A 24,992-nucleotide genomic window follows, 5' to 3' on the forward strand; every position below is an offset into this window, starting at 1 on the left:
AGGGAAAGAAAAGGACGGCCCCCGCGGGCCGGGGGACCAATCGGGAACCAGGACCCGCCCCCGCGCCAGAGCCCAGCCAATGGCGGCGCGCAGGCCGCGCCGCGTCCCAGCCAATGCGCGGGCGGTCCCTCGGGCACAACGCCCCAGCAGCCAGCCATGCAGCCCGCGGCCGCCGCTCCCGCGCCGCCGCCCTTCGTGCGCGTCGCCCCCGGGCTCTTCCTCGGGAGCGCGCGCGCCGCGGCCGGGCCGGAAGCGCTGGCGCGCGCGGGCGTCACGCTATGCGTCAACGTCTCGCGCCAGCAGCCGCCGCCGAGCGCGCCCGGCGTGGCCCACCTGCGCGTGCCTGTGTTCGACGACCCGGCCGAGGACCTGCTCGAGCACCTGGAGGACACCTGCGCCGCCATGGAGGCCACGGTGCGCGCCGGCGGTGCCTGCCTCGTATACTGCAAGAACGGCCGCAGCCGCTCGGCCACCGTCTGCACAGCCTATCTCATGCGGCACCGAGGCCTCAGCCTGGCGCGCGCCTTCCAGGTGGGCGGCCCTTCCGGGGCTTCCTTCGAGGGGCGGGCCTTCTTTCCGGGGAGCGGCCCTCCCGGGGGGCCGGCCCTTTCGGGGGCGGGGCTTTCCTCCCACGGGGCGGAACTTCTGCGGGCTTCCTCCGGGGCGGGACTTCCGGTGTGCCGCGCCCCCTGCTAGGCGTGCTGCTCCTCCCAGTGCCGCGGATGCTGGGAGAGAACGCCCGAGGCATGGCTGGGCACGGGTGTGGGCGGCCTTCCGGGAAGGCGGGCTCTTGCCTTAGGATGGGCAGGCATTTTAGTGGGGCTAGTGCTTTGGGGCGGATCTTCCGGGAAGGAAGGAGCATGCGCCTTGGGGCGGGACTTCCGGGAAGGGCTGGGGCTGTGGTTTTTGGCGGGAGTTCCGGGAAGGGCGGGACTGGATTTGGGGCGGGGCACCTGGAAGGGCGGGGACTGTGATTTGGAGTGGGGCTCTCGCAGCCTTGAAATTCTGGACTCACTTGGAGCTTTCCTTGCAGACAGTGAAGAGCGCCCGCCCGGTAGCCGAGCCCAATCCTGGTTTCTGGTCTCAGCTGCAAAAATACGAGGAGGCCCTGCAGTCCCAGGGCCACCTGTCCCGGAGCCCGGTGGACGGTTCGGAACCAGAGATGAGCTCCGGAGTGAACCGGGATGGATCAGCCGAGGGGTTGCTCTGAAGCAGGGCCTCGTGCACAGAGGGGCTGCATTTCCTCCCCTGCACTTTCTGCACCTCCCTGAACCTCGGCCGGGGGAGTCTCCTCGCTTGAGAGTATGCAGGGGCGTGACCTTTATGGAGGGAACTGGAAAGATCAGCTTCTTTACTGGAGGTAAATCCAATCCAACCGAGTATTTGAGGCAGAGACTTTACTACCGTGTGATGACTACTCCAGACGAAGCTGGGGCTGCTGCTCAGCCTCATGTCGCCACCTGCCCCACCAACCAGGCCTGGTGCAGGATCCGGCCAGTACCATCCTTGCTTCACGAGCTGCAGAGCCCTGCAGGCGAGGATATGGCAGTAAGAAAGATCCCGCTGTGTGCAGGCAGCTCCCAGCCATCCACCCTGCCCAGGAGTGAGGGCTGCGTATCAGTGTGGTGGGTCCCGATGCAGACGCGTCCCATGGAACCCCCGTACAGACCACACTAGAGAGCTCCATCTGCACGAAGCAGCCCTGACTGAGCATGTCCAGATAAAGGGCGACGGCACTGTGGTCTCATTTCATTCCCGTTCCTCGGCCGCGTTCCCACCAGCCTTAGCCAGCTTTTTGGTTCCTTAGGCAGGGTGGGGCCTCCTCACTGGCCACCTGCCCAGGTGTCAGGACTGGAAACACCAGGGACAAACCCTGATTCCACACTCCCAACCCTGGGCAGCAGCGAAGCCCCTGCCCTGTGGAGGAGGTTCCTTCCCTGCCTGGAGGTGCCTCAGCCTCCCCCACCCCAGGGGCACAGCGCCCCTCGGCCACCTTGCCAGTGGCACCTCTTCATCAGCCCCAGATGGAGCTGTGGGCCTCGGATCCACAAGGCTGATGTGCGCCGGGCCCAGAGTCACCCTGTGCCTCGGGTGTGACCTGCTGGGGGAGAGGACATGGGGCTCTCCAGCTCCATCCCATCACCAGTGCACCATGCAACAACCAGGTGACACTAACTCCCCACCAGACCACCACTTCTGGCAGCCTGCCTCTGAGTCAACTTCAGTGAGGCCGGGGACACACTGCCCTTGCTGGCACAGCAGACCTGACTGGGGGTGGGGGTCCAGACTACTTCAGAGGTGCCAGGATCAGGTCCCCAGAGACTGGAGGACTGTCCTCCTGGAACAGTTCCATGCTCACCCCTCCCCCACCGGCTGTCCACCTGCATGGCTAAGGGTGCCCTGAGCTGTTGCAGGACAGGCCTGTTCCTTCCAGGCTGAGCTTCGAGGCACTCACCAATAGGAGAGAGGGGGCTGGCACCCCATCTGAGGGGAGATGCCCTCAAATCCTGCGGAACTGCCTGGGGACAATGGCCAGGACCCTCCACCGTGGTGGGCTGAGTCGGGACCTGGGGGTTGAAGGCCTGAAGCTATGTTGGCGAGTTACCCTGCACTGGCGAGGTGGCCAAACTCCTCCCCGATGCATCTCAGACAGTCTGCCTGGGCAGGCGCTGGCCAGCTGGACAAAGCAGGACTCTGACCCAGCGCCTACCCGAGCCCTGGAGATGGGCCTGTCCCGGAGCAGGGAGGGGGAATGCTGGGGGCCACCAAAGTGGCATGTGGGCTCCTACATCTTCCAGCTGCCACAGAGGAGAGTGCCGTGGCAGGTCACAGGCAGCCTGACTGCCGGGTCTGCATACATTGCGCCCCTGTCACCAAGCAAGGTGGGAGAGTCCCCGAGGTGCTCTGAGCCAACCTACCCCTCAGGACCTGGCTTGTATCAAGTGACTGAGTGAGGGCCACATCAGTGGTGCTCAGGCTGCCTCCACGTTCCCATGTGCAAAGCATGCACGCCTTCAGCCCACGGAGCCACCTTCTGTCCCTTTTATTTATATTCTGGCAGCCACACCTGGAGCTAGGGGGGGCGATGAGGTGCCGGACTGAAGCCGGAGCTCCCAATGAAGCAAACGCTGCAGCCCTGTGAGCCACCTCCAGCCCAGGCTAGAGCACGCACAGCAGTGCCGCACCTCTCTTACCCCCTTGCACTCCCCGCCCCGCACTGCATCACAGCCACACGCTCTGCACATGCACACAGGGCTGAGAACATGCACACGCCCTGCACACAGGCCTGAAAACATCCACGCTTTGAACACACACGGCTGAAAGCACACGCACGCGCTCCGCACATGGACACAGTGCTGAGCACACTGCATAGACACACTCCCCCCAGGCTGTGTCCACACACAGCGGCAAACACAGACCTACACGCAGAGACATGCATACACCCAGACGGGCATGCACGGGGCTGACACATCCCAGCTCAGGCAGGCAGACAACCCCACAAAGACACCCATGGCTAGGCTGGCTGGACTCTGCTTTATTCGGCTTTAGTCTAAGCAGCAACCCGGGTCACAGGCTCCAATGAGCCCCACCTACCCCCACGGCCGGCACATGGCCAGAGAATCATTCCCTGTTCTCCGGGTCTGAGGCCAGTGACCAGACCAGCAGCACCCAGAAGTGCCACAGGGCGCCCAGGGAGCGGTGACCCCGCCCCCAGGGAGCAGGTTCCAGCCGAAGGAAAGACCCCCTCCATGGCGCGCCCCTCCCCCCTGCCCCTGGCGGCTTCCTCAGGCCGCACCCTAGGCTCGACATCCAGCAGCCCCGCGCACCGCGCTCGGGGCCACCATTCCCGGCACACAGGGTCCCGGGCACAGCCTCCCTGACTCCAATTCAGGATCCGAACCCCGCTCACCGTGCCTCGGTTCTGCACCCCTCGCTCCCAGCGCCCAGTACTCGGGCTCCTCCGCTACCCCAGAGCACGGCGCCCTCCCTGTCCCCGGGCTCCGCGCCAGGTGCACCCCCGCCTACAGCGCCCCGGGCTCGGCATCCCCAGCACCACCACAGCACAGGCTCTCCGGGTCCAGGCCCCCGCACCCCGCGCACAGCGCCCCGGAGCAGCCCCGCGTCCCGAGCGCCCCGGCCCCGCACCCCGCGCCAGGGCCCCAGCCCGGCCCGCACCCGCGCACGGCCCCGGTCCGCACTCCGCGCACAGCCCCCGGCCCGCACCAAGCACAGCCCCAGACCCGCACCGCGCACAACCCCCGGCCCAAACCGCCCACAGCCCCGGCCCAAACCGCGCACAGCCCCCGGCCCAAACCGCGCACAGCCCCCGACCCGCGCCGCGCACGTCCCCGGCCCAAGCCACGCACAACCCCCACCCGGCCCGCACCGCGCACAACGCCCGCCCGGCCCGCACCGCGCACAGCCCCGGCCCAAACCGCGCACGCCCCCGGCCCAAACCGCCCACAGCCCCCGCCCGCCCGGTCCGCACCGCGCACAGCCCCGGCCCAAACCGCCCACAGCCCCCGCCCGGCCCGCACCGCGCACAGCCCCGGCCCAAGCCGCGCACAGCGCCCCCGGCGGCGGCCCCGGGGCCCGGGCGGAGCGGGGCGGCGCACGGCGCGGGGCCGGGCCGGGCGGCTCCCGGCGCGACTTCCTGTTGTGCCCGCGCCCCGCCGCGCCGCCCGCGCCCCTCGCCCGCCGCCCGCCCATGGATTTCACCTAGCGGTGCCCATGGCCGCGCAGTGCTGCTGCCGCAAAGCGCCGGGCGCCGACGCCGCGCCCGCCCGCCCGCCGCCCGAGCCGCCGCCCGCCCTGGACGTGGCCTCGGCCTCCAGCGCGCGGCTCTTCCGCCTCCGCCACCTGCAGCTGGGCCTGGAGCTGCGGCCCGAGGCGCGCGAGCTGGCCGGCTGCCTGGTGCTCGAGCTGTGCGCGCGGCGGCCCTCGCCCCGCGCGCTCGTGCTCGACGCGCACCCGGCCCTGCGCCTGCACTCGGCCGCCTTCCGCCGCGCCCCCGCCGCCGCCGCGCCGCCCTGCGCCTTCGCCTTCGCCGCCGGGCCGGGGCCCGCGCCCCCGCCGCCGCCGCGGCCCGCCTTCCCCGACGCGCCCGCCGCCGAGCCCGCCGGCCGCCCGCTGGCCTTCCGCCTCGACCCGTTCACCGACTACGGCTCGTCGCTCACCGTCACGCTGCCGCCCGAGCTGCCGGCGCACCAGCCCTTCCAGGTCATCCTGCGCTACACCTCCACCGACGCGCCCGCCGTGAGTGCGCCCCGCGCGGCCCGGACCCGGACCCCCGCCTCGCCCCGCACACACCTGCGCCCTACTGCGCCCTGCGCCCCGGAGGGGCTGGCGGGTGGGGGACCCTGAACCCCTTCTCCCTGTACCGGGGGAGAGGGAGCAGCTCCCCCGGGGCCCAGCCAGGGGAGTTTGGGGGCGCTGCGGACCTTGGGGTCCCTAAACTCTGCAGACCCCACTGGGCGAAGACAGCCTTCCCTGCCCTGCTGAGTCTGTGGAGGGTCCCTGTGCCTGAGGGTCTCTGCAGGGCCGTCCTGGGAGAGCAGAGAGGGGACATGAGCGGTGTGTGCGGAGACCACACAGGAGCACCCACACATGAGCCGGATCCCTCCCAGGTCTGGGCTGGAGTGGAGGGGACATTCGGGCCGGTGGCCTTGGCCCTTCCTTCCTTCCCTGAGCCATGTCCACCCCTGGGTCCAGTTCCCAGGGGAGGCCGCCTCTCCTCTGCAGGCAGCTGTGACCCCAGCCCTGCTGGGCCTCTGTTTCCCTCGGGAGCAAGGCGGGTGCAGGCCTCAGCTGGACTGGCCCAGCCGCAGAGCCGCGGGGGCTGCTCCCCGGAGACCAGTGCCCGCTGCTGACGCCGTTTGTGCCCACAGATCTGGTGGCTGGAGCCAGAGCTGACCTATGGCCGCACCAAGCCCTTCGTCTTCACGCAGGGCCACTCCGTGTGCAATCGCTCCTTCTTCCCCTGCTTCGACACGCCCGCCGTCAAGTGCACCTACTCGGCCGTAGTCAAGGTGGGCGCGCCCCCAGCCCGGGCTGGAGCAGGGCCCTTGACGGGGTGCAGGGCTCGCGAGTGGGGGCGCTGCGAATGCAGCTGACCCCCCCCCCCCGGCTCCACACCCAGGCTCCGTCAGGGGTGCAAGTGCTGATGAGTGCCACGCAGAGCACCTACGTGGAGGAGGAGGGCGTCTACCGCTTCCACATGGAGCATCCCGTGCCTGCCTATCTTGTGGCCCTGGTGGCCGGGGACCTCCAGCCAGCAGACATCGGGCCCAGGTAGGGCCTCCTGCTGCCGCCCCTGCCCTGGACCTGTGGGACAGGACAGAGAGTAGACCCACTTCCTGTGCATGCCCCATCCTGCCTCCCCTCCCCCATGTGGGACCAGCTCCCTCACAAAGGGGGACATGGAGTAAGGCTGCGGGGCATTGGAGCCCAGGTCCTGCGGGGTGACCCACCTCTTGCCTCTCATCCCGTGACAGGAGCCGTGTGTGGGCTGAGCCTTGCCTCCTGCCCACGGCCACCAGCAAGCTGTCAGGCGCCGTGGAGCAGTGGCTGAGTGCCGCCGAGCGGCTCTACGGGCCCTACATGTGGGGCAGGTGAGGTGGGCACCTCCTGGGGGCAGAGGGACCCGCGGGGAGGGCCCGGCTGATCCCCATGTCTGGTGGCAGGTACGACATCGTCTTCTTGCCCCCGTCCTTCCCCATCGTGGCCATGGAGAACCCCTGCCTAACCTTCATCATCTCCTCCATCCTGGAGAGCGACGAGTTCCTGGTCATCGACGTCATCCACGAGGTGGCCCACAGCTGGTTCGGCAACGCAGTCACCAATGCCACTTGGGAGGAGATGTGGCTGAGCGAGGGCCTGGCCACCTACGCCCAGCGCCGCATCACCACAGAGACCTACGGTAGCGCCCCAGGGTGGGCGGGTGGGGGCGGGGCCTCCAGGAGGGGCGGTCCCGCTAACCCCGCCCACCTGCCCGCCCACTGCCCAGGTGCTGCCTTCACCTGCCTGGAGACGGCCTTCCGGCTCGACGCCCTACACCGGCAGATGAAGCTCCTGGGAGAGGACAGCCCGGTCAGCAAGCTGCAGGTCAAGCTGGAGCCAGGTACCAGCCCTGCGCCCACCTGCTACCTGGGCCCCCTGCCGGCCTGCCGCCCTCGCCCTCTCTTATGCCCCGCCCCCATCATTGCCCCGCCTCTCTGCTGCTGTCCTGCTCTTTCATTGCCCCGCCCTCTCTGCTGCTGCCCCGCCCCCTGTTGCCGTCCCGCCCTCTTATTGTCCCACACCCTGCTGCTGCCCCACCCTCTAGTTGCCCCGCCCCCTGCTGCTGTCCCGCCCTCTTCGCCCCCTCCCTGCTGCTGCCCCACCCTCTCATTGACCCGCCCCTCGTACTGTCCTGCCCTATCGTTGCTCCCCTCCTACTGTTCTGCCCTCTCATTGCCCCACCCCCTGTTGCCCTCCGCCCTCTCATTGTCCCACACCCTGCTGCTGCCCCGCCCTCTCGTTCCCCCTTCTACTGTTCTGCCCTCTCATTGCCCCGCCCCCTGCTGCTGCCCCGCCCTCGTTGCCCCGCCCCCTGCTGCTGCCCAGCCCTCCCCTCTCCCTTGCCCCAGCACTTCTCCTCCGTGGCCCCAGGCCCTCTCAGGTCTGGAGCTGAAGGCCAGTGGCCCCGGTCTCCTCACTCTGGATACCACCCTGACCCCCGGCTCCCCCCCAGGGGTGAACCCCAGCCACCTCATGAACCTGTTTACCTATGAGAAGGGGTACTGCTTCGTGTACTACCTGTCCCAGCTCTGCGGGGACCCCCAGCGCTTTGACGACTTTCTCCGTGTGAGTCACTGCTCCCCGCAGCCCAGGGCACCCTGTTCTCCCGGGAGCAGGTTGGGACACACCCACCCAGCTCCCTCTGCGCATGCGCGCGTGGGGCGGGGGGGATGGTCTGGCACATGTCCGGCCCTGGCCTGCTGAGCCCCGCCCCACCCAACAGGCCTACGTGGACAAGTACAAGTTCACCAGTGTGGTGGCCCAGGACCTGCTCGACTCCTTCCTGAGCTTCTTCCCAGAGCTGAAGGAGCAGAGCGTGGACAGCCGAGCAGGTGAGAGCTCACCTCGGCAGGCCCCCAGGAGGGTATGGCCCAGGGGGACGCAGCTGCCAGTGGTGAGGAGGATCAGGCCTGGGGGCTTCCAGGAAGAAGTCTGGCTGAGCGACCCAGCACAAGCAGAGGGCATGGACTATGTCCAGATGGCCAGGCACAGAGCCCGACAGGTGGTGGGGGGGGCTGTCGTTCTCTGGCGTCTGGCTGAGGCTGCGGACAGATTGTCGGGAGAGGCCCACACTTGCTGGACTGGGGCCAGAGGCAGCTCAGCAGCTGTGGCTGTGCTCTGCAGGCAGGAGGCGGGGCCGGTCCCTCACACGCCATGGCCCCCTGAGCACCCCTGGGTGTGACAAGCTTCGGGTGCTTTCCGCCCAGAAAAGGATTAGCTGGAGGGAGGGAGGGGCAGCGGGGTCTGGGCACGGTGGCAGCAACCCCAGCTGCCCAGTCCCGGGGCTCACTCCCCACCCCGCATGCCAGCCAGGTCTCGTCTGCAAATAGGGGGAGAATGTCCCTGGGGCCCCAGCAGCAAGGCCAAGGGTCAAGTGGTAGGTCCTGGAGTCAACCCCGACCTGCCTGGCCGGGGATGGGAGGATGATGCAGTGGACACCGGCGCATCTCCCGCAGGTCTGGAGTTTGAGCGCTGGCTCAATGCCGCCGGCCCGCCACTGGCCGAGCCTGACCTGTCACAGGGGTCCAGCCTGACCCGGCCAGTGGAGGCCCTCTTCCGGCTGTGGACCGCAGAGCCCCTGGACCAGGCCACCGCCTCAGCCCGCGCCGTGGACATCTCCAAGTGGCGGACCTTCCAGACGGCGCTCTTCCTGGACCGGCTCCTGGACGGCTCCCCGCTGCCCCAGGGTGGGTCCTGGCAGAGAGGCGGGCGGCGGGAGGGGGCACCGGGCTGTGTGCCGAGCTGACCTGCCGTGCCCGCAGAGGTGGTGACCAGCCTGTCCCAGTGCTACTCCTCACTGCTGGACTCCATGAACGCCGAGATCCGCATCCGCTGGCTCCAGATCGTCGTACGCAACGACTACTACCCCGACCTGCACCGGGTGCGGCGCTTCCTGGAGAGCCAGGTGGGCCCCTCCCCCCAGCCCCACATGTCCTGCACGGAGCCCCAGGCCGGGTGTGCAAGGGCGTCCCCCTCCCGGCGCTCCCTGAGCCCGGCCTGGTCGCCCACAGATGTCCCGCATGTACACCATCCCGCTGTACGAGGACCTCTGCACAGGCGCACTCAAGTCCTTCGCCTTGGACGTCTTCTACCAGACACAGGGCCGGCTGCACCCCAACCTGCGCAGGACCATCCAGCAGATCCTGTCCCAGGGCCTGGGCCCTGGCGGCGAGCAGGGGGCAGCGGCGGAGTCCGAGACGGCCCCACCCGCCCTGCTGCGGGGAGACGAGGCCCCGGGCAGCGCCATCTCTCTCAGGGACGTCAACGTGTCTGCATAGCCCAGCCTGCAGACGCCACGATTGTGCCTTCCGAGGGGGCCGCCTGCGCAGGGCCCGGCCCGGACTGCGCAGCTCCCGCCTTGGCCCCTCCCGGCTGACTGGGGGCCCCTGCGACCCCACACTGTGCCTTATGTCTGTGGTGGGCCGCCTTGGCGGTCCCAGCAACCGCTTCGAGGGACGAGGATCGGACGTGCCCTCCTGTGGGGGCAGGGGACACTGGGTGCACCAGGCGGCCGGCCCTGGGCAGGGAGAAGCCTTAGCCCCTCAGGGAATTCGGGGTCCTGGGCCTAGGTTCGGGACGGGACAGCGCAGCGGCTCCGGGGACAGGCGGCGCTGCTCCTCAGGGCCCCCAGGCCAGGGAGGCTGGGGACCCTGGCCGTCAGCACTGGGACGGGGGCCACAGCCACCGGGGCCACTGATGGTCCCATTAAACCCCACTCTGCAATGACCCCTGGCCTGTCTGTCCTGACTCCTCCCGTCGGTGTCCCTGCAGGGCCAGGAGCTGGGGCCAGCCCCTCCTAGAGTCTGCGTCTGAACCCGCAGCTGCTCCGAGGTGAACCGACAGGCCACCTGCCGGCACCCCGTGACGTCGCAGTCCCTAGCCCGTCCCCGGCTGGGGGGTGATGGGGGTGTCCTGCCCGGAGACCCAAGTGGCAGGCCGGTGACTCGGAGCACGTGGGCTCATGGACGTGCGAATGGAACCGGGTCTGCCCAGGTCCGGCCCTGGAGGACACGGGCCCGGCCGGGCAGCCCACTGGGTATCTGCTTGGCCAACAGCCTGGGTGTCCGGCCGCGGGGGGCGTCGCCTCCCGTCGGGGAAGGGGAGGGAGGTGGGCCCCTCCCGCGGCTGCGCGTCACTTCCGGGAGCGCCGGAAGTGCTGGAGCAGGCTGGGCGGCCGCAGGGCATGCTGGGGCGTGTAGTCCGCGGCCGGGTCGCCGTAGAGCCCGGGCAGTCCCGACGTCTCGGCCACACGCAGCCGCACCTGCCCGGAGATCAGTAAGACGTCCGCCCCCGGGATAAGCGCCGGCCCGCACACAGCCGGTCCGGAAGGAGACTGCAACCGGGCTGATGGCGAGCCACACCCCTAGGGCCGGGATCCCGGGCGGGCTTTCCGGCGCTCACGCCGATTGGTTCGGCGCGTCACGTGAGCTGTGCTCTGCGTCTGGTTGGCTGTCCCGGCGGTTGTCCGGGTGACGGGCGGGCGGGGCCGGCTGCGGGCTGCAGATGGGAGCCCGGGGTGCTGAGGATGCGGGCGCCGAGCAGGGAGCTTTTCCGGGATGCCGCCTTCCCCGCTTCTGACTCGTCCCTTTTCTCCAGCTTCTCCACGCCACTGGCCCAGTTCCGGGGGGACATCACGTGGCGGCGACCCCAGGTGGGGCACCTCCGGCCGGGCGCCGACCGTGCCGTCCGGGCTGGGCCTCAGCCCGAGCTGGAGAGTGGCGGGAGCCGGAGCCCCCGTCCGTCCAGACCGCTGCCCGGTCCGAGCCCCAGGTGCCCCTTCTGGTTCTGCTCGCCCTGGGCGGCTGCCCGTGCGCCGGCGGCCTCACGCTCCCCGGAAGGGCCACGCGTGTCCTCCGCCAGTGCTGCTCGCGCTTAGCTGGGCATCGCAGCCGCGCCCCTTCCAGTGTCCCGCCCCGGGCCCACGCCGACCGCCTGAGGTCTGCCGTGCACGCTGCCCAGGAGCAGGCTTGGCTGCCCAGTTCTCTTCCCCGGCCCCGGTAGCCTGCAAGGAGGCAGGGAGAGGCTTGGAGCGGAGCAAACCGCGCTCTATCTAGTGGGCTTTGGGGTTTTTGGAGCAGGTGCCTGGGGGCGAGGCCCCAGATCGGGGCGGCAGTGGGCGCCGTGGGGCTAGGGGCTAATGGGCCGAGATGCCTGGAGCTGCATACGGCAGGTCTGCACGACTGCAAGAGGGTGAAGCTCTGGAAGGGATCTAGATTGACCTGAAGGTGGGGAGGGGGTGGAAGGGGCAGATTTGCCCCTCGTGTCTGTGGAGCTTGAAGGTGAGCAGGCTTACGAGGTGTGGGTGTCCTGGCGGTGAGCGGAGGCAGGTAGAGGAGGCCCAGAGCTGAGCCTAAGAAACCTGTGCAGAAGGGTTCCCCCCTACAGGGAAGCCCTGAGGGGCAGTGCCAAGGGGTGAGAGGTTAAGGAACTCGGGGGCTTCTGCCCTGGGCCGGGCTTCTCTGCTCCAGGGCCATCCTGAATTCAAGTTTTCTGGGTCAGCGTTTGGCTCCGGCAGGAGGAGTCACCCAGAGCCGGGGGGCATCCACGCCTCACCCCCGACCCAGGCGTCCCAGCCCTGGGTGAGCCCTCACGGTGGCCCTTGTGCCCTGCAGGAGATCTGCGCGTCCCCCCAGCTGTTCGCGGACAGCCCCCGAGAGGGGCAGGTGAAGCAGGGGCTGCTGGGAGACTGCTGGTTCCTGTGTGCCTGTGCAGCCCTGAGCCGGAGCCGCCGCCTCCTGCACCAGGTGGGCCCTCACCGCCGGCCCCTGCCCAGGGGCAGCTGGCCGCTCCCGGGGGGCCGCGGGCTCAGGCGCCCCTTCTTTTCCCTGTGCCCAGGTCTTCCCTGCTGGCCAGCCATGCTGGCGCGAGCCCGCCTACCGGGGCGCCTTCACCTGCCGGGTGTGGCGGTTCGGGCAGTGGGTGGAGGTAACCGTGGATGACCGCCTGCCGTGCCTGGCCGGGAGACTGTGCTTCTCACGCTGCCACAAGGAGGACGTGTTCTGGCTGCCCTTGCTGGAGAAGGTGTACGCCAAGTGCGTGCCGGGGCGGCCGGCCGCTGGTGGGCTTCCGAGGGTGGGCCGCAGGGTGAGTCTCCCCACCCTGTGTCCCCAGGCTCTACGGGTCCTACGAGCACCTGTGGGCAGGTCAGGTGGCAGACGCCCTGGTGGACCTGACGGGCGGACTGGCGGAGCGGTGGAGCCTGAAGGACGCCGCTGAGCCCCCAGAGGATGGCCATGGGCCCCGGACCTGCCAGCGGCTGCTGAGCCTCCAGGACCAATGCCCCATCAGCTGCTCGGTGCTCAGCCCCAGGGCCGGTGAGGGGTAGCCAGAGCAGGTGCTGGCCTGCCGCCCGCCCCGCCCCTGCCCCGCCCCCTGCGTCCTGCTGGGCCGGTCTGCGTGGTGGGCCCTCAGTCCCTGCAGGGATGACATGGGTGCAGGGGGACGGGGAGTGACCCCCGCACCCGGCCAGGTCAGCGCCCACCTGGCTTGGCGGTGGGGGGTCTCCCAGCAGGGGGGTGGGGCACAGCCCTTCCCCTGGTGTGCTGGGTCTGTGCATAGCCCGGAACGCCATGCCCCTCCCTGCAGGGCCTTCGTGATGGGCCTCATGGGACAGTAGGTGGGGCTGGGAGCGTAGCTAGACACTGTCTCCACCTCTGTATGTGCCCCACCAGCCCCTCTGGCCAGTCCCTGGTGTGGGGGTCACAGAGGCCCCTGGCCCCATCTGGGGGCCCAGGTGAGCCAGGCCCCGCTCTGAGGAACGTGCCACTGCAAGCACCAAGATGAAGTGGCTGCCCAGCCAGTCCAGACTTGGCTCAGCCCTTGGGGCGTTATTCAGCTTTAGGTGGTCTGCTATCCCAAGCCCACCTGTCCTGGGGATCAGGCAAGGAGCCCCATGTCCCTGCTCTGCTGAGGGACCCCCGCCTTGACCCGTGTTCCTGTGCAGGGGCCAGGGACCTGGGGGAGTTTCATGCCTTCATTGTCTCGGGTCTGCAAGAACTCCAGGACCAGGCGGGCCAGAGCCTCCTGCTGCTGCGGATTCACAACCCCTGGGGCCGCAGGTGTTGGCAGGGGCCTTGGAGAGAGGGGTGAGTGTGGGGCTCAGTGGGCAGGGCCCTCTGCTGCTGTGCGGAGTGGCCTGACCCCAGGGGGCAACTGAACCAGTGGGTGTCAGGCTTGGGCTGCTTGGCACTCTGGTAGTGCTGGCCCAAAGCCGCCTTCTGGGCCGTCTATTGAAAGTTCCCCCTGAGTCAGGACTGGGTGTGGACTGAGTGTCCCCCATGCCCAGCACCTCCCGTGGAGGGCTCGGCGGCCAGGCAGAGCATCCTGCTTAGGGGGGCTTCCTGCAGGGGCGAAGGGTGGAGCCGCCTTTCCGCGGCCACTGCGTGTGCACTGCTGGGCCAGCTGCAGGCGGGGGAGTTCTGGGTGGAAGAGACGGAGTTCCTCCGTGAGTTTGACGAGGTGACCATCGGCTTCCCGCGCTCAGAGTCCGGCCACCTGCAGAGCCTCTGCTCAGGTAGGGGCCGCCCAGACGCTGGCACCGGCAGGCCCAGGCTCCCAGTGGGGCCCGCCTGCTGACGCACGCGTGCCCGGTGCCAGGACAGGAGCTGTGCCACACGCAGCAGCTGCAGGGCGCCTGGGTCCGCGGGCAGTCGGCCGGAGGCTGCCGGAACAACAGAGGCTTCCCCAGCAACCCCAAGTTCTGGCTCCGGGTGTCGGAGCCCAGCGAGGTGTATGCGTCCGTGCTGCAGCAGCCGGGACTGCGGGTGGCAGCCGACTCCGCGGGGACCGCCAGCTCCCTGGGCAGCAGCCACCAGGCCGTGGGCCTGCACATCTGGAAGGTAGTACCCTGTCCTGGGGCCGGGGAGTGGGGCTTCAGGGACGCTCGCCCCAGGAGCTGCTCCTGCTCTGTCCTTCCCACCAGCCCCGAGGGGGCCCCGACTGGAGTGTGGTGGGTTCCCTGCCCGCCCCGTGCACCGGCTCTGGTTTCCCTCTGCCCCATGCTGGTTCCCAGCCTGGTGACACACAGGTCAGGGCTCTGGGCCCTTTGCACTGAGGCCTCTGTGTTCCTTTGACCAGGGGTGCTGCCACCGGGCCCTGGCGCCTAAACTGCGTCCCCTGGGCACAGCCTGTCCCACGGGGTGGTCCCTGACTGGGGAGCACGGGGAGGAGGGGGATCGGCCTGGCACACTGGCTTCCCCGCACTACAGGTGGAGAAGCGGCGGGTCAGCCTGCCCAGAGTCCTGTCTGCGCCTCCTGTGGCGGGCACTGTGTGCCACGCATATGACCGGGAGGTCCACCTGCGCTGTGAGCTGTCCCCTGGACACTACCTGGCTGTGCCCAGCACCTTCCTGAAGGATGTGCCCGGACGCTTCCTGCTGCGTGTGTTCTCCACTGGGAGAGTGGCCCTCAGGTGGGCAGGGTGGGGCGGGGCCCAGCAGGGGAGGGGCTCAGGGGTGGGGCGGGCAGGAGGGCTGGGTGGGCCGTGGGCGTGGCCACCCAGCCCCTGCCCCCACAGCGCCCTCAGGCCGGCCCCTGCAAGCCCCACGGCTGGGGAGTGGGAGACGGTGCGTCTGCACGGCTGCTGGCAGAGTGGCCGGTCTGCGGGGGGCAGCAGGAACTTCGCGTCGTACCCCAGCAACCCCAGCTTCCCGCTGCTGGTGCCCGCGGGCGCGCCCCGCTGCGTGCGCATCTCCCTGCGCCAGCACTGCCGGACCACCCAGTGCCACCCCATCGGCTTCCACGTCTTCCAGGCAAGCGCCCGGGCCAGCAGGTGGGGCGAGGGACCCCGGGCAGCCTGCCCACCCAAGCCCGTCCTGAGCCGAGCTGCCCCCAGGTCCCCGAGGACGGCGACGCCCCGGGCCAGCCGCCCCTGCTGCTGCGGGAGCCCGTGCTGAGCTGCGTGCCCCACAGCCACGCCCCCGAGGTGAGCCAGCTCTGCCAGCTGGCCCCGGGCGCCTACCGCGTGGTGCCCTCCACCTACCTGCCCGACACCGAGGGCACCTTCACCCTGCTGCTCGCCACCAGGATCGACAGGTGCGCCCACCCGCCTGCCCACACCTGCCCTCGCCAGCGCCCAGCATGGCCCCCGTGACACTCCTGCCCCCCCCCCACAGGCGCTCCATCCACAGCCGGGAGCTGCTGGGCCAGCCCCTGCAGGAGGTACGTTCCCCCCCCCCAGCGCCCCTGGGCCAGTCCCTGCAGGAGGTATGTTCCCCCCCCCCCCCAGCGCCCCTGGGCCAGCCCCTGCTCCCTGCCCTGCCCTCAGCGCCCCTGGGCCAGCCCCTGCTCCCTGCCCTCAGCGCCCCTGGGCAGCCCCTGCTCCCTGCCCTGCCCTCAGCGCCCTGGGCCAGGCCCAGCAATGGCCTCTGCCCGCACAGGCCTCCTTCGTGGCAGTCATGAAGACTGGACCTTGACTGTGCGTCTCCACGGGCACCAGACAGCTCCCATGGCTCCTGGTGCCACCAACTGGTGCTGCGGCCACCTCGGGCCAGAGGAGAGACTGCGCTGCGGGCAGTCCCCCAGAGCCCACCCAGGACAGGTGGCCGCCTTGGGCCAGAGGAGAGACTGCCCTGGGGCAGCACCCTCCGTCCCTGCCACCCACTGTGTCGGCCCCTCCCGGCCGGGACGTTCTCAGTAAACGCCAGCCTGGCACTCGCTGCTGGTCTCCGTCTATGCCAGTGCTCACGGGCGCCGGGCAGGAGGGGGTCAGCAGAGGGGCGGGATGGGCTTCACTTCCGGGGCCTGGGGCCAGGCCTGACCGGCCTGCATGGGCTAAGGGCCGAGCCTGTTGCTGCGCCTGCAGCTGCCGTCACAGCCTTGGCGAGAGTCCCTGCTGCCGGGCCCACCCCTGCACAGCCCGGGCTGCCCTGGGGGTGACCACGTTATCCTGGTCGTGACAGGCATGGACACGGGGGCTGGCACGAGCCCGCCAACGCCCACTGGGCCTGCTGTGCCGGATCCCCACCTCAGCACACACAGCGCCCGCGTCCCCTGCCGCGTCGCCTGCCTCTGCAGCTCCCCGCACACCTCAGGCCTGGCCAGGGGGCCAGCCCCAGCGTCCCTGACCCTGGGTGGCGACCCTGCCGTGTCCTCCAGCCCCTGGGACTCAGCTGGAGTTCTCCTGGCCACGTGTCCTCCCATTGACACAGCTGGCAGCAGCCCCAACTGCCACCCTGATGGCCAGAGGTGCCGGCCGGCCACCCAGGCTCCTGGCGCGGGCCAGCTCCTGCCACAGAGGGCCCTGCCCACAGCACGCGGTGCCGTGCCACCCCCTCACCCAACCTGCACATGGCCTGCGCTCGTGTCCATCCCCTGCCCACCCTGCTGGGAGCTGGTGCCCTTGTGTCCCGTCAGCTCAGGAAACTCTGGGGCTGCCTCTAGGGCCCCCTGGTGTCTGCCAGAGGACCCCCCCCCACGCCTACCAGGAGGCAGCAGCAGGCTGGGGACCCCAACCCGCAGGGAGAGGAGCAGCTCCCCCACCTGCCTGCAGGCCCCGCCCACTCCCTGACCCAGCCGCAGGCCTTGTGTGGGCCCTCACCTTCGGGGGTCTGCCTGGAGGCAGTGTGCAGCCTGGGGGCTTCGCCAGGTGCTGGGGCTGGGGGCGGCAGATGGGGGTTCTGGGCTCTGTCCCCAGGGTACCGTGTGCTGGCGGCTGCCTGGCCAGAGAGGGGTTGCCGGGGGGGAGGGCCTTCAGGTATCCGGAGCCCCAGATGACCCTCCAGAGAGCTGAGGTCAAGCCTGCAGAGACCCCCAAAGTACAGGCCCCTCCTGCCTGGCACCTCTGTCCCTTTGTGAACTGGCCCAAGGGGGCTGGCCCTGGGCTTGGCTCTGGGATGCCTCTTCCTGCACTGGTCACTCACCCACGTTCCCTGGCCATCGCTGCCCACTGCTCCCCTGGCCCACCACAGGTATGCCCCCTCCCCCCACGTTTCACGCTCATCCCCCGAGGCCCTACAGGTAGCACCATGGCCTCCACCATGTCCTGATGGGCTGCCGAGGCCCATATGTGTCTGGTAGTGGCGCCCCCTCCTGGCAGTGGGAAGAGTTGGGGGTGACAGCACTGGGCAGGGGTGCTGAAGGCACCATGTGTCAACAGGACCTGTAGAGTATGTGCACCCATGTGTACAGAGTGCATAAATGTGTGCTACACCCATGTGTTCATGTGCATCTGTGTGTACTACATCCATGTGTATGCATGTGTACATCCACACGTACATGTGCATATGTGGGTACTTGTGTATTCATGTGTACATGTGTTCGTGTGTATATGTGCTATATCCATGTGTACACGTGCTGCATTCATGTGTGTGGGGTCCCCCCTGCGGGCATCATCCTGTCCCGCAGGGAGGACCTTTCGTGGGGCTAAGGAGGGGACGCAACCAAACGAAGAGACGCAGAGCCAGAAGGAGGAGGAGAGAGAGAAAGAGAGTTTATTCACAGCAGTTACAATACTTATACCTCTTGGTGGGAGGGGGTGGTATGCATGCTTGGACCCCCATAGGAACAGTAGTAGAATGTTGATCAGGCATGGCCTTTGGCTAGTGAGACAAATGGTAAAATGATAAGATCACAGGAATCCCAAGCAGCCTCCGCTTGACTAGACGATAAGAGCCAAACTCTGTAAGATGGCTCCCTACACATGTGTACATGTATGTGCACTATATTCGTGTATGCACCCATGTGTACATGTGTGTGTATGCACGCATGTTTTTTTTTCTTTTGGGGTCACACCCGGCTATGCACAGGGGTTACTCCTGGCTCATGCACTCAGGAATTACTCCTGGCGGTGCTTGAGGGACCATATGGGATGCTGGGAATCGAACCTGGGTCGGCCACGTGCAAGGCAAACGCCCTACCTGCTGTGCTATCACTCTAGCCCTCTGCATGCATGCTTTTACAGGAGGTTGTTAACAGTAGTCTCAGGAGAAACCGTGCAGGCATGTTTTTGTATGATTTGGTTTGGAGTCACACCAGCCAGTGCTCGGGGGTCACTCCTGGCAGACTCAGGGACAATACGGGGTGCTGGGGATTGAACCTGGGGCTTTGTACAAGGCAAGTGCCCTGCCCTCTGTCCTGCCACTCTGGGAGTGATGCTGCCTACTGCCCAGGGCCACATGTGGTGTTGGGTTCTAACGTAAGCTGGCTGGGTTCAAGACACGTGCTCTGCCCACTGCACTACCTCTCTGGCCCCCGGAAAGGCACCTTTCCATCGATGTCTCAGACACGGCCTTCCTCCCCCCCTGAGATTGGCTGCTTTGGCACAAGGGCAAGAATGCCTTTCCCGAGAGCCAGCACGGTGGGAGGGCACTTGCCTTGCACGCCACCAAGCCAGGTTAGGTCCCCCGAGCCGCCACCAGGCATGATTCCTGAGTTCAGCGCAGGAGTAAGCCCTGAGCACCAACAGTTGTGCCCCAAGAGAATGCCTTCCATGGGCCCCCGCCATGCGGTGTGTGGCCCCCGGCACTGCCCTGAGCCTTTCCGGTCTCCCTGTGCCGGGGGGGTGGGGGGTGGCGGTCAGTCGACCTGTCGCCAAGTCCTGCCCTGCAGCCCGCTGAGCTGTGAGGTCCAGCCTGAGACTGCAGCTGCGGGGCTGCGTTCACCCATTCACCATCCGTCCATCCCTCAGGGACCCACGCGGCTCCCCAGGTGTTGGGCTGGTCACTGTGCCAGTGCTTGGAGGTGACCATCGTAGTCCTGACCTGACCTGCCCCTTACCTCAGCCCAGTGACCCGGCCCTGCCCCACCCCCGCTCTGTCCACCATCCTGCTCTGGCCCTGCCCGTGATCCCTGACCACCCGACCGACCCTCCTGCCACGCAGATCCTCAGACCCGTGACGTCGGGCAGCATTGCACTCGCTCTTCAGGACCCAGGGCACCCGGCCTCACCGCCACCTCAGTGTCCCTCCCGGGCAGTGAGGCAGCCCAGCTGGAGGGTCTCTGGGTGGGTGCGGAGGCTCCCACCTGTGTGACAGTCCCGTGGACAGGCCCAGCTGAGCGGCTCTGGGCGGGAACCTGTGGGCTGACAAGAACCAAAGCCCTCCCAGGGACCCCCAGCAGAGGGCGTGTGCATCACACAGTGCATGGACTCCTGTGTGTGTCTGTGTTCATGCACACACATGTCCATGTGTGTGTCCACGGGAGGCTCTCTGGGGCCTGGCCACAGCCCCCTCTGCTGTATGCTCCTCCATGTCTGCTTCGGCTTGTCCTGTTCCAGACCCTGCGGGAAGACGCTGCCTCCCACCACCTGCTCAGCCTGCACACCGCTTGGAGCACTGCTGGAGCTGCTATGGGAGCACTGCTGGGAGAACTTCTAGGTGTCCTGCTGGGAGCACTGTTAGTGGCTTCACTGGGAGTCCTGTTGGATAACTCCCAGAAGTGAGGCTCTCTCCTGTTCCCTGCTGGGAGCACCTCTGGAAGTCCTGCTGGGAGCACTCCCAGAAGTGAGTCTCTCTCCTGTCCCCTGCTGGGAGCACCTCTGGAAGTCCTGCTGGGAGCACTCCCAAAAGTGAGTCTCTCTCCTGTTCCCTGCTGGGAGCACCTCTGGGAGTCCTGCTGGAGCACTCCCGGAAGTGAGGCTCTCCCTCCTTCATGCAAGTGATTCTGGAATGTCCGAGCAGATCCCGGCCAGCAGCAGGGCAGGTGACCCTGGCTGTGACGTGGCAGCCCAGATGGGTGGAGTGATGATGCACACAGGCTCCTAAGGCTGATGTCACAGTCTCGGTTGTCAAGTTTCAGAAAGAGGAAGAGGGAAGCGCTTCTCAGAATCCACCGCTCTCGGTGCCTCTGCAACCTCAGGATGAACTGCACCAGCTTCCTCTATCCTGCGGCCCAGTGCCCTGCGTCACACCCAGCCCTATGCACGCAAACCCTGGGACCCCGCTTCCCTCTGCCCGTGGGTGGATCTGCGCCCTCGGGTCGGTCTGGGCCCTGGGGTCTCCGTGGGTGTGTCTGTGCCTTGGGGTCCCCCATGGGTGCCCTGTGGCCTGGGGGCCCCGTGGGTGGGCTGCCTCACTTCCCATCTGCTCTGCCACTTGCTGGCCTGACAGCCTGTGGTTGTGGCACAAAGTGGACAAGCCAGATGGAGACTTGGGGTCGGCCTCAGTGTCCTCACCCCTCACCTGGACCTGGCATGACACATGGGCACGTGTGCAGCACTCCCGCAGGGGCACATGTGCACACACCCCTAAAGACCCACACAGATGTGCACATGTGAACTGCATCCATGTGTGCAACGAGAGCTGCAGTCTGATTCATATGCATGCACACTCATGGCTGCACACACAGCACATGGCACACACAGAGTTGCCCCCCACACAGCACATACATGCACGCAGCACGCACAGGGCTGCACACACATAGGTGCACATTCTTGCACACACATGTACACAGCCCACAGTGAACACGTGAATTGCACCCCCACATAGGCACATCTGTGTGCTCACACATGTACACAAGGCAGTCTGCACCCACACACCGGGTGCACATGTTTGCACAGCCATACTCACACACACACGCATACAACCACAAAGTGCACACACAGGTGAACGGCACCCCACACATGCACACAGGTACATGCACAACCATGCACATGCATGTGGCCCAAGAGCAAGCGTGTGAACGGCACTCACCCACTTGCGCAGCCACCGCACAGCGCCTTCATGGAAACAATGTTACAGGAGGGCTCCTGGGCGGGGCTGTGCCTACGGGCTGGATGAGTGGCCTACTGGGCTGTGAGGCTCTTCAGCCCAACGGCCTTATCTGGAGGAAGCATTTGGGACGGGCTCGAAAGTCAGCTGCCCCTGGCCGCTGCTCCCAGCCTCTTCTTGCATCTGTCCAGCCCCTGACCGGCTGGAGCCCAGGTCCGTCCACCAGAGGGCCCACCAGGGAGTCCCCCTTACTGGGGCAGGCCGGGGCGGCCCAGGGATTCCCACACCTGGGGCGGGTTGTGGGCAGGCTGCGGAGGTAGCAGCAGCGGGAAGGGGCGGGGCCGCCCACACAGCTCGCACTTGGCGCTGGCGGGAGGCAGTGTCCCCAGGAGGACGCCTGGCACGAGGCCAGCGCCAGGCTGGCGGAGAAAGGGGAAGAGCGAGAGGACGTGCAGCCCCTCGGTGGGACCGGGACGGTGCTGGGCCGCAGCAGGAGGGAACGCGCCTATGAGTGGGGCGGGGTGGCCGGACAGCACCCCGGGGCTCCCGGGAGGCTGGGCGGAGGCCATGGCAAACAGTTCTGTGGACGGTGTCAGGGCCCACAGTGGGGTGGGGGGTGCTGGCGGGTGTGGGGGCGGGCGTAGGCAGCCACACCCACATGTGGTACCAGGGATGCTGGGTGTTGGAACACAGGTCCCCGGGCCGTGCTGGACCCCCAGAGCCGGCAAGCCCCCGGACCCGTGAGGCCACACGCTGTCCCGTGTTCGCGGGGTGGAGCTAGTCAGGGCTGTGGCTCCTCCAGAATGGAGCCTGCCCCTTGGGGGGCTCAGCAAGGACCTGCCCCCTCCCTGCAACCCTGGGGTCAAGTAGGACACAGGGCTGGGGGGCGTGTGGGGGTGGGGGCCTGGGTGGGCCCGTCTCAGAGGGGAGTCAAGGGTGGGCCGTGTGCAGCTGAGGGCTGAGGCCCTGCATCCCATACCCAGACCCAGCCAGGGGAAGGGTCCTCAGGCGAGGGCCTCATGGGCGGGGGTGGGGACAGGAAGGAGGGTCAGCCCTTCCAGGGAGCTCTGGTACCACCCCCCCTCCAGGAAGCCTCCGGTCCTGCACCCCCGCCCATCGTGGGCTGGTCTGTCTGCTGTGGTCACGGCCACCACCCCTCCTGCCTGACTCCAGCCCAGCGCTCTGCTCCGTCACCCCACTCAGGAGGGAGGGCAGCCTGGGACACCCCAGCCCACCCCACGCCTCCAGGAGAGACTGCTGGGGGCCTCGAGGCCCAGGAAACAGGTCAGAGCCGCCTTGGGCGGGGCGGAAAGGGTAGGGCTCGGGTCTGTGGGGCAGGGCTGGGGTGACAGCGTGGGGACTGCGGGTCTACATGGGTGCAGTTTTACTGGTCTTAAGGGGAGCACCCTGGGCGTGTTCTGTGGGAATGGAGCATTTCCCGGTGGTGGGTGTGGGGGTGCCTGGTGCCTTCACCGGACCCTGGCCTCCGAGGTGCCGGCTGGGCACCGGCCACTCAGCACAGAGGGCAGGGTGCTGAGCTCCTTTCTGCGGAGGCCTGGGCAGCCGGGCCTGCCCCCCACGGGGAGTCGGGACCCGGGTGGGCTTCGGGAGACAGAGGCTGTTGGTGGGAGTGAGAAGCAGTGTGAGGCGCTGCGGGAAACGCAGGACCCGCCTGGATCTGCCCCCGCACCGGCCATGTGTTGGGGGCCCTTCCGGGCTCAGGGGACCTCGGGGGAGCTGGGGGTCGGGCCTGGCTAGGACAGGCGCCAGGCAAATGCCCTCCCCGCTGGGCTGTGCTCCAGTCCACACCGCTGTGCTCTGCCCCACCGGGGTGCGGGGCGGGTGGGCTCTGTGGGGCTCTGGCCTCGAGCCTCAGCTCAGAGGGGCTGGCTGGGGCATGAGCAGCTTGAGGTCCATGTGGGCGAGGGCCAAGACTGAGCAGGAGGTGGTTGGGGACGCGTGGCCGGCTGGGGGGTCAGCGGAGAGAGGCTCCTCCTGGCTCTCAGCATGGCCACCTAGCGGGGTGGGGCAGGGTGGGGCTGGCCTGGCCCCCAGGGGCCGGTGCTTCTGCCTCCCTAACGCACTGCCCTGCCCAGGCCTGACTCCTTGAGGCGGGAGAGCTGCCCCCCCAACCCTGTCTGGGGTGGCCCCTGCCCCGCCTCCAGCCCCTCTCGGCATTGCGCCAAGGGTCCACATGGGACCCCGCAGGGGCTCACATCTGCCGTGCCCGCCCCTGCCCATTTGAGGGGCTGTGGGGACACAGCCCTCCCTGGCAGGCTCAGAAGGCGCTGGGGGTCCCCACTGTCCCCGGGTGGGCGGGCGTCTGTTCTGGGGCGGGAGGCGGCTCAGAAGGTTCCCTGGGGGGCTGGGCCCTGGGCGGGTGCCCCAGCCCTCACTGCTGCCACGCCCTCACAGGACCATGAACAGCTCCAGCTGTGGGCAGTGCCAGTTCCGCGGGTCGGTAGTCCACTATGCCTACACGGGCCTGCTGCTGGCGCTGGGGCTGCCGCTGAACGCACTGGCGCTCTGGGTGTTCTGCTGCCGCGTGCCGCGCTGGACCACGACGCACGTGTACATGGTGAACCTGGCCACGGCCGACCTGTGCCTGCTCTGCACGCTGCCGCTGCTGCTGCTGCCCGGAGAGCTGGCCCTGCTGCCCTGCCACATCTCCCAGGGCTGCTACCTGGCCAACAGGTACATGAGCATCAGCCTGGTCATGGCGCTGGCCCTGGACCGCTACGTGGCCGTGCGGCACCCGCTGCGGGCGCGGGGCCTCCGCTCCCCGCGCCGTGCCCTGGTGCTGTGTGCCGCACTCTGGGTGCTGGTGACCGGCTCGCTGGCCCTGCGCGGGCTGCTGGGGGTCCGGTCCAACCACACCTGCTTCTTCGGCACCTCGGAGCGGGAGTCCGGCACCGTGGCCTTCTCGCTGCTCGGCTTCTACCTGCCGCTGGCCGTGCTGGTCTTCTGCTCTGTGCAGGTGGGCGTGGCCCTGGCCCAGAGGCCAGCCACCGACGAGGGGCAGGCCGAGACCACTCGCAGGGCTGCCCGCATGGTCTGGGCCAACCTGGCCGTGTTCCTGGCCTGCTTCCTGCCCCTGCACCTGGTGCTGAGCGTGCGGCTGGCGCTGGGCCCCCGCCAGCACACCTGCGCCTTCAAGTGCGCCCTCTTCATCACCAGCAAGTTCTCGGACGCCAATGGCTGCCTGGACGCCATCTGCTACTACTACTCGGCCAAGGACTTCCAGAAGGCGTCGAGGCAGCCCGCACCCCTCAGCACCAAGGCCCACAAGAGCCAGGATTCTGTGTGCCTGGCTGTGACCCAAGGGCCTGTCTCCCGCTCCTAGGACGGCGCTGCCTCTGCACAAGGAAGGGGCCACAGGACTGGAACGGGGGGTGGAGGTTCAGGGGAGGCCTTCCTGCCGGTCTCCTGCTGCTGCCCCCTGGGGCTAGAATAAAGCTCTCAGCCAGAATCACCAGATGGCTGCATGATGCCCACCTGCCCCCTCCCCCCTGACGGGTGGGGGCCAGAGGTAAGGGGTGGGAAGTGAGGATAGGAGTGAGGATGGGAGGTGAGGATGGGAGGTGAGAGATGGGAGGTGAGAATGGGAGGTGAGGATGGGAGGTGAGAATGGGAGGTGAGGATGGGAGGTGAGAGATGGGGAGAGATGGGAGGTGAGGATGGGAGGTAAGAGATTGGAGGTGAGAATTGGAGGTGAGAGATTGGAGGTGAGAATTGGAGGTGAGAGATTGGAGGTGAGAATTGGAGGTGAGAGATTGAAGGTAAGGATGGGAAGTGAGAATGGGAGGTGAGAGATGGGAGGTGAGAATGGGAGGTGAGGATGGGAGGTGAGAGTGGGAGGTGAGGATGAGAGGTGAGAATGGGAGGTGAGTATGGGAGGTGAGAGATGGGAGGTGAGGATGGGAGTAAGAGATTGGAGGTGAGAGTGGGAGGTGAGAATTGGAGGTGAGAGATTGAAGGTAAGGATGGGAAGTGAGGATGGGAGGTGAGAGATGGGAGGTGAGAATGGGAGGTGAGGATGGGAGGTGAGAATGGGAGGTGAGAGTGGGA

The 24,992-nt window shown here is 67.8% G+C and overlaps 4 protein-coding genes and 1 long non-coding RNA gene across 10 annotated transcripts in view; 3 read left to right on the plus strand and 2 right to left on the minus strand.

Moving 5' to 3' along the window:
* Nucleotides 1-1,172, minus strand: part of ANKMY1 (ankyrin repeat and MYND domain containing 1) — a 28,320-nt gene extending 27,148 nt beyond the window's left edge. The window contains exon 1 of the mRNA XM_055121186.1: nt 112-1,172. Within this exon, the coding sequence (XP_054977161.1) occupies nt 112-404 (293 nt within the window). The 5' untranslated portion in view covers nt 405-1,172. The remainder of the gene's footprint in view (nt 1-111) is intronic.
* Nucleotides 1,173-1,218: 46 nt separating this feature from the next.
* Nucleotides 1,219-4,388, minus strand: LOC129399616 (uncharacterized). Its single transcript, XR_008627197.1, has 3 exons — nt 3,595-4,388; nt 2,919-3,073; nt 1,219-1,528 (listed from the first exon to the last, which is right to left on the minus strand). It is a non-coding gene; the product is annotated as an uncharacterized LOC129399616 (long non-coding RNA).
* A 343-nt stretch (nt 4,389-4,731) lies between these two features.
* Nucleotides 4,732-10,037, plus strand: RNPEPL1 (arginyl aminopeptidase like 1). Its single transcript, XM_004620681.2, has 11 exons — nt 4,732-5,256; nt 5,889-6,029; nt 6,140-6,291; nt 6,495-6,611; nt 6,684-6,919; nt 7,007-7,120; nt 7,733-7,845; nt 8,003-8,111; nt 8,736-8,966; nt 9,042-9,184; nt 9,291-10,037. The coding sequence occupies exons 1-11, from the start codon at nt 4,732-4,734 to the stop codon at nt 9,555-9,557; spliced, it is 2,148 nt and encodes a 715-aa protein (XP_004620738.2). The 3' UTR covers nt 9,558-10,037.
* A 199-nt stretch (nt 10,038-10,236) lies between these two features.
* Nucleotides 10,237-22,156, plus strand: CAPN10 (calpain 10). Of its 6 annotated transcripts, none has more exons than XR_008627196.1 (13): nt 10,319-10,930; nt 11,892-12,023; nt 12,115-12,311; nt 12,391-12,593; nt 13,223-13,364; nt 13,626-13,792; nt 13,876-14,117; nt 14,487-14,689; nt 14,795-15,029; nt 15,113-15,312; nt 15,393-15,438; nt 19,493-19,783; nt 22,013-22,156. XR_008627196.1 is itself a non-coding variant. In XM_055119957.1 (12 exons), the coding sequence occupies exons 1-12, from the start codon at nt 10,805-10,807 to the stop codon at nt 19,655-19,657; spliced, it is 2,049 nt and encodes a 682-aa protein (XP_054975932.1). In that variant the 5' UTR covers nt 10,269-10,804; the 3' UTR covers nt 19,658-19,790. The 6 variants fall into 6 exon arrangements, 4 of the variants coding, with proteins under 4 accessions (XP_054975933.1, XP_054975932.1, XP_054975930.1 ...); XR_008627195.1 differs by lacking the exon at nt 22,013-22,156 and adding an exon at nt 19,896-20,035; XM_055119957.1 differs by lacking the exon at nt 22,013-22,156 and having other exon boundaries at nt 10,269-10,930; nt 12,115-12,302; nt 19,493-19,790.
* GPR35 (G protein-coupled receptor 35) lies at nt 20,043-24,458 on the plus strand. The gene is made up of 3 exons (XM_004620635.2): nt 20,043-20,170; nt 22,013-22,208; nt 23,340-24,458. The coding sequence occupies exons 1-3, from the start codon at nt 20,134-20,136 to the stop codon at nt 24,265-24,267; spliced, it is 1,161 nt and encodes a 386-aa protein (XP_004620692.2). The 5' UTR covers nt 20,043-20,133; the 3' UTR covers nt 24,268-24,458.
* The last annotated feature ends 534 nt before the right edge of the window (nt 24,459-24,992 follow it).

The sequence above is a fragment of the Sorex araneus genome, chromosome X (assembly GCF_027595985.1).
Source record: "Sorex araneus isolate mSorAra2 chromosome X, mSorAra2.pri, whole genome shotgun sequence".
Taxonomy (NCBI): domain Eukaryota; kingdom Metazoa; phylum Chordata; class Mammalia; order Eulipotyphla; family Soricidae; genus Sorex; species Sorex araneus.

Excerpts from the sequence above, each read along its gene's own strand:
- CAPN10 (XM_055119955.1), top strand. The coding sequence starts at position 10,805 with ATGCGGGCGCCGAGCAGGGAGCTTTTCCGGGATGCCGCCTTCCCCGCT. Across the intron at positions 12,024-12,114 it reads GCCGCCGCCTCCTGCACCAG|GTCTTCCCTGCTGGCCAGCC; the intron begins GTGGGCCCTCAC and ends CCCTGTGCCCAG. Across the intron at positions 15,030-15,112 it reads TCGGCTTCCACGTCTTCCAG|GTCCCCGAGGACGGCGACGC; the intron begins GCAAGCGCCCGG and ends AGCTGCCCCCAG.
- RNPEPL1 (XM_004620681.2), top strand. The coding sequence starts at position 4,732 with ATGGCCGCGCAGTGCTGCTGCCGCAAAGCGCCGGGCGCCGACGCCGCG. Across the intron at positions 6,292-6,494 it reads CCAGCAGACATCGGGCCCAG|GAGCCGTGTGTGGGCTGAGC; the intron begins GTAGGGCCTCCT and ends ATCCCGTGACAG. Across the intron at positions 7,846-8,002 it reads GCTTTGACGACTTTCTCCGT|GCCTACGTGGACAAGTACAA; the intron begins GTGAGTCACTGC and ends CCCACCCAACAG.
- GPR35 (XM_004620635.2), top strand. The coding sequence starts at position 20,134 with ATGCACGCAAACCCTGGGACCCCGCTTCCCTCTGCCC. Across the intron at positions 20,171-22,012 it reads GACCCCGCTTCCCTCTGCCC|GAAGCCTCCGGTCCTGCACC; the intron begins GTGGGTGGATCT and ends CCCCCCCTCCAG. Across the intron at positions 22,209-23,339 it reads CCTCGAGGCCCAGGAAACAG|GACCATGAACAGCTCCAGCT; the intron begins GTCAGAGCCGCC and ends ACGCCCTCACAG.